Source organism: Cebidichthys violaceus, unplaced genomic scaffold, assembly GCF_023349555.1.
Source record: "Cebidichthys violaceus isolate CVI_PGR_0920_01 unplaced genomic scaffold, fCebVio1.0.p SCAF_13, whole genome shotgun sequence".
Lineage (NCBI taxonomy): Eukaryota > Metazoa > Chordata > Actinopteri > Perciformes > Stichaeidae > Cebidichthys > Cebidichthys violaceus.
Genome location: NW_027176296.1, coordinates 14773545 through 14780287, shown reverse-complemented (window position 1 = coordinate 14780287; position 6743 = coordinate 14773545). Strand labels below are relative to the sequence as shown.

General features: G+C 44.0%; 1 protein-coding gene across 11 annotated transcripts in view; it reads left to right on the top strand.

The window, feature by feature from the left end:
• Window positions 1-3146: 3146 nt before the first annotated feature.
• The window catches only part of kif1aa (kinesin family member 1Aa), a 39156-nt gene continuing 35559 nt past the window's right edge, over window positions 3147-6743 (top strand). For all 11 annotated transcript variants that reach the window (XM_068707874.1, XM_068707876.1, XM_068707870.1 and 8 more), the window contains exons 1-2: window positions 3147-3531; window positions 5264-5431. In XM_068707874.1, the coding sequence (XP_068563975.1) occupies window positions 5326-5431 (106 nt within the window). In that variant the 5' untranslated portion in view covers window positions 3147-3531; window positions 5264-5325. The remainder of the gene's footprint in view (window positions 3532-5263; window positions 5432-6743) is intronic.

The following is a 6743-nucleotide window of genomic DNA, read 5'->3' as shown; positions in this document are numbered from 1 at the left end:
TATGGCCGTGCTCACGAGCAATCGCTCCAACCACGTTTACCGCAGCACGACCCCAAAAAAAAAAAAAAGAAAAAACGACGAACCCAAAGGGGTACCGCCCCTGTACCTAGCAGGGGATTGTGCTCTTTGGCACCAGCCGACACTTACCTGAACGCAGCGATCATAATCTAGAACTACCTCTCAAGCCTCTAGACTTCTAATTTACCGTATATCTCCCATTAGCGCACATCTTACCACAACTAACCTTTCACGGCTTCCGCTTTACACACAACAACAATGACGCAGCTCCGGAGTAAATGTATGACATCATCTCATTCACAAACTTCTACGAGCCCCCTCCATCAGCTAATTCAGTGACTTACTACGTTCCGGACTGCACGAGTACCCAATTTGTCACGACCCGGCTCTTGAGCCATGACAAAAACGGGAGACACACGTGTTTTTAAACGGAAAGGTGTACATTTGTTAGCCCACAAACGAAAACATGGTGCTGCAGGAACAGAGGCCCTCGAGGTCCTAAATACCCCTGGGAGACTGGCCAGGTGCTCCCAATTGTACCGATAGGCTCCGCCTACAAGGGACCTGCAAGACACACAGACAAGCAAAAAGGGAACGCCCACAGCAGGCCCTGCTTAAAGCAAGAGGTCGTCACAGGGAATGAGACCGGATTGGCTGGAAAGTGTTACAAGCCATTTCAGAGGACCCAAGAGTTTAGGTCAAATAGGACCTGGACTAAAGATTCAGCAACGTCACTCCAAACACGGTGTTTTAGTGATGATTAGAGATGAAATAAATGCAAAAGTTTCTCCTCTCACACTCCCTGATGAATCAATGCTGCAGGATGATCCAATATGCAAATCTTTTGCAGACCAGTTGAAGAAATGGTCAGAAGCAGTTAAATGGTTTGTTTCCACATCCAATAGGACTTGGGCTGGATATTTGCTCTACAGGCTTTGATAGACACACGCCAAGTGCATCTATTAAAGAAAACACGTCTGTCACACCAGGCTCAAGGCATCAGCTCGCTCTACCAATAAATTATTCAGGCTCCTGTGCCACTGCATTTAGACATGGCAGAACAGAGCCGGGAGGCTGGGCAGAAACAATATCAAGCGCTCCCCCTGCTTCTTCCTGTAGTGGACGCTGGTACTTCTAAATAATCAAAGGCCATTTCCTTTTTTTTACGTTCACTTATTAAAAAACTGAGCCTTTAGCTTGGCCCACTTTTAAAACCGGGGAGGACAATCGTACCCGGGTTACCTCAGGATTCATGCCAGTGACGTCATGCTTTATTATCCGTTGTGATTCACGCTCATTAATTGATCCGCCTCTATCATCTTTATCTCAGTGTTCTGCACGGTGTTGGCAGACCGTGGCTACGCTGCAAAACTGTATCTTATTTCTGTACACGGATTAGATTGTGAAATCTTAATGCTGATGAATTAAATAAAGCAATTGCATCAGATAGAAGTGGAGGAGGGGGGGGGGGTGGAGCAAGAGAGATGTTTCACGTCAAGCAAATGTGTCCAAGCGGGAAGGGGGGGGGAGAGAGAGAGAGAGAGAGAGAGAGAGAGAGAGAGAGAGAGAGAGAGAAATAGGAACGGTAGGACTGTGCAAAGAGCAAGGTCACAAAACACAATTGCATTGTGTTTCACTCAGGCTGAAACCTGAGCAGCCAAAGTATCCTTCTACCAGAGAGAGAGTTCCTTTTCACTACCTTTATTGCTGCTAAACCTCACGCGCAATTGAACGCTGTATTTTTCTTTTTTTTAATTCGTGCAACAGAAAGAACCAGATCTATATAATTTAATCAGTTCGGAAGTACTTGTACATAAGCGTTGCAGTTCAGAATCCAGACAGCGTTGTGCTATAGAAAAACATTCCACTGTGCAGAATAGTTTGTCTTCAGATGGATGATAGTGAGAAGAAAATGTATGGATCTGGACCTCTTCAGCCCACCAACCCATTACTGTCCTGTAGAGTGTGGTTAGGTCACATGCACAAGGACACATTGACATAATGAGGACCGGTCCTCTCACCTCTCCAATCAGCTCAGTGACTGTCTGAGACCCTCGCTCTCCATGCAGGCCTTGCTCTTCATCTTCGTCTGTTTATACTCAAGTCTTTATAGGCCTAACATTTACACAGGCAGCACTACAAATATGGATATTTCCCTCTCTGACTAAAAAGAGGTTCCCTTATGGTTAGGTTGATATGATTTTTTTCTTTTTTTATTAACCCTCATTTTTTATTACGTTGATACTTACATTTTACATTGAATGTATTTTTGAAAATGTAATACACGATCACAACCTTTTGTATAAGATATTCTACATTATAGGCCACAGATTCATGTTGACATGTCACAGAAAAAGCGCAGGTGTAAGTAATGAAATGAAAGATGTCTGAATTCCATTAAGCTGGTTCAATTTCAAGCTCCTGGTATTGTGCACAGCGGACCACTTCAATGAAATGTATAGCCACCGTTAACGTCACCAGTAACACCTGTTCTTTTCCTATTACTAAGTAAAATATCTGCTGTAAAAAAAGGCCTATAGTGTATGTTTACCATTTAACCTTTAGTATTTGTACAGCTAACAGGCTGTAGGCACAAGCTGACTATAAAACCTGCAAAACTGCTCGACACCCATCAGAAAGATGCATACAGGAACACCACATCTGCAAAAGAAACGTGATAATATTTCTGCTATATTCCTGTTTCTGTGATCAGAAGCTGCTCTGAGATCAACTCCACTAAAAAGGCAGTTTCCATGGTGCAAAGAGCTGCTTTGAGCCACTTTGTCTCCCCTCAGCTGGATGTCCCTGGTTTGACCTACTAAACGCTATTCATCACAAATGCGTTTTATGCTCCTAATTGTCCACTGTTTTCAAAACTGTCCTGGAAGTAAACTACGCTGTTTAAACCGTAAGAAAAACGATGTGTTCCCGGCTATCTGCTGGTTTTTAAACTTAAAATAAGAAGTATTAACACCGCAGTTTGTATTAAAGGTGTTATAAGAGGGATACTAATCTTTCTCCCAGCCCTCCCTTCCCCTCTCTCTCCCTCTCTCCCTCTCTCCTCCCACTACTGCATTGATGCTGTTACCTCCCTCGGCGGTGATGTCACCGGCTCAGTGGAGCTCGAGCATCCTTACCAAAGACAGGCAGAGACAATAGGGCCATTTTGACCGCTTTGGAGTGCGAAAAAGAGTGCCGAGCAACCGACCGGTGTCCCCTTCCTTTTCCTCCCCACTGGCAAGGCAGGGCAGGGCAGGGCAGGGCAGAGAGAGAGAGAGAGAGAGAGAGAGAGAGAGAGAGAGAGAGAGAGAGAGAGAGAGAGAGACGAGGTGGGTCGGCGGTAACCTCAGCCCTTCCCGTGTTGATGGAGCGGGGCGGCTGTTAGCAAGAGGCAGTGCCAGACCTGGAGGAGACCAGAGGAGGTGGAAGTAGATACGGAGCTGGATAATAAAACAGACGGTCACGACAAACACGGTCTCGACACGGGAGCACGACGCTATTGGCACTGCGGAGGTAAGGTAAGCTTTTTTTTTTTAAAAATGTGTCCGTTATTCCGCCTGTAACGCAGTTTCAATGAGACATCCTTTATTTACTTAGTGTTGAATCTCCTGGGAGGAGATGAGCATAGGGTGCGGCCATTGAAGAGGCTGTCACTGTCGGAACGATACTATAGAGACAGCATGACGTTAACGCCGCTCTGTAACACAGCACACCATGACATGTTATAGCTTATGTTGTTGAATAAAATGTCTTTTAATTCCGTGAGCAGGACGACGGGAATAAACGCCCCGTCATTGGGCGAAAGGTACAATTCAGTGTGTTGCTGGTCGACTACACCTGCTGATTTAAGCGACGTTAGCTTATAACATAAGCTCTCAAAATGACGCAAGAAATATTTTTTAAAGAAAGTATTTCACAGAGACGAATTATCAGTTTTAGCCCAACGAAATACGAGTCTGAAGCTAGCGTTGACCTGAGGTGTATGGCCCCACTGTCATGCTATGACACTGTCAATTAAATATGTTTTTATGAGGGATGAGGAAAAATTGTATGAAACTGTCGTCATGTTCAAATACACACCAGCATGGTTTATTACATTAGGCTTTGTCGCCGGGAAAATGGTGGCCGCCCAGCTGAGCTGCATCATCAGCTGATTGGTCTGAGCATCTGTAGGAGAAGATTATGAACATGGGGTGTTGCAGATTTAAATCATTAGAACTTTATGTTTTTATACAAAACACAGTCTGTGACAGTGGGTGGGACGTAAGTGATACTGTGGGTCTTCATCCCTTCATGTCAGACGTCAAAATAATAGGGAATTTGATGTGGAATCTTTTCTATTATTCCTTTTTTTTTTTTTAAATCAGTCTTCAGTATACAGTGCGGTTCGTTTTCCTATAGCAGCAATGTTAACCTGCATACATTCTACTAATGAGTCTGTTTCGGGGCCAGCTGTAGAGGGTGTACCAGGAAGCAGGGTGACACAGCAAATTTACAACACTCAATTATGATGACGGACATCTGAGTCACAAAGCACATACAGGGACATACTCTGAATATTGATGCAACATCCAGCATTATCCCACATCTGGGGCATAAATTAAGTTACAGCAATGACATTTTCTCTTATCGATAAATAATATATTTGATAGCTATAAATTATGATAGCTTTGTAATATTCACAGATAGACGGTGGAAGCTGCTCGTATCCTGTTGCTCACTGTTAAAGCTTATCGATGAACACATTAAATGATTGAAATTCGATCGCCACAGACGATGGTGAGTCACGGTTGCTCCTGATGACACGACACGCTGAACTCCCACAGTGATTCCATGTTCCCAATTCGTCTTTTAGGGGACGAGTTGTTCATGAGACCGAGCCGCGGAATGGAGCCAGACGCTGGATTTGTGGCCGTTTTTTTTCGGAGCCATTGTCATCTGGAGAAATAGCCTGACATTTAGCTGCTGCTGCTGCACTTCTTTTGTTACTGCTAGCTTTATTATCCGTCTCCCTTGGCTGTAGCTGACCATGCGTGGTCTTTTCGTGTTACAGCCACACAGCCCTGCCCTCTTCAGTTGTGCTCGTCACGTCAACCATAAGGTCTCATGTTCTGTCCTCACAACTTTTAACACAAATGTGAAATAAAAAATAGACCAGAGCCAAAAAAAGGTGGCATACGTCTGTCGTGTCCTGTGCACACGAATGGATAAAATTAAGAATTCACTTTTGTGCTCCCTCCTACAGACCTGCGGGCCCTACACCTGGCCACTAAAGAAGGCACCCAAAGGTGCTAGGAAGACAGCGTCATGGCAGGGGCCTCTGTGAAGGTGGCGGTGCGTGTCCGCCCCTTCAACTCAAGGGAGATCGGAAAAGACAGCAAATGCATCATTCAGATGTCTGGAAACACCACCAGTGAGTACTCTTAAGAAAAGCCTCAAATTCCCCTACAGCATGTGTGTTATGTGTTCTTGTTTTTATTGTTTTTAATTCAAGGCACCCAGCTAGACACCCACCCTTTTTTTTTTTTCAACCAGAAGGCGCAGGTTCAGGCTTTCCAGAGCGATTGCTGACATTGACCTCTGAACCTCCTGTCCAAGAGGTTTACTGTAAAGATGAATAGATTACATCGTACCAGGAGTGACTGTACACATCTCCTGTACCAACACCTGTGATATGAGCAGGAAATGTATTTAGAATCAGCTTTAATTTCATGAGAAGAATATTGAAGACACAAAGGGATTTTTATTAATCTGTGGAGAAAATGTCAACCTTGGTGAGTTTACCGCAAGATTGTCTAATTAAGAGGCCAATCTTAGTAGAGCGGTGATGTAAATGTAGTTGCCGCGTCTATTGAGCATCGTGCTCGAGGTGACATAATCTCCTGCAGATTTGACCTGATATTTATTTAGGGCAAGGCCTGTTATGTGTTCATGTGGCCAGATTAAGCCACGTTTAAAAATGGCTCCTCATTCAACATTTTCAACGTTAATCTTTCCATTCAAATCTGCCCCTAATTCAACTATTTAATACGTATAACAGTAGATCAAATCTTATAAAGAAAACAAATGATTTTGTCCACATTACATACCCCATACAAACACATACAGTAGGTTTCCTGCAAAGACCTACTGTATTTGTTTTTGCGGCCATTTGTTATGTATAACATGTAGTTTAGAGCAGTATGGAGTTTAGAGCACCCCACATTCCTTGGGTTATCCGGTGCAGAGTGAAGAGACTGGAAAGATACTCGATATGTAGTCTGCTTAGGAAGGTAAAGCCATTTGTCAATAATGGATGAGGCTTCCTGAAATATTTACCGTTTGTCCTAATTTAGCCCCCCCCCTCCCTCCCCTCCCTCCCTCCCTCCCTCCCCATGTCATGGGTGACTAGACAACAAGCTGGGTGGCTTTTTTGGGCCGACTTGTTTTAACTGTGGGATTTGTTGCATTTTGTGACGTAGTTCCCTGCTAGATTAAACACTTATCATTTTTAAAAGGAAATCTCAAAATATCGGTTCACATGAAGTCCCTCCAGGATTGTACAGCATGACGGTGACTACATTTTGTTGCCTTGGCACAGAGCTCCTTCTTCTCGTATTTTCGCTGTCTGCAGTTGGTTATATTTGTGGATCCCACTGAAATGTCCTTGGCGACGTCCTGTTTGACTTAATTTGTAAATTCGAATTTTTCTCATCACACAAAGCGGGTCTGTTGTTTTTAATTAA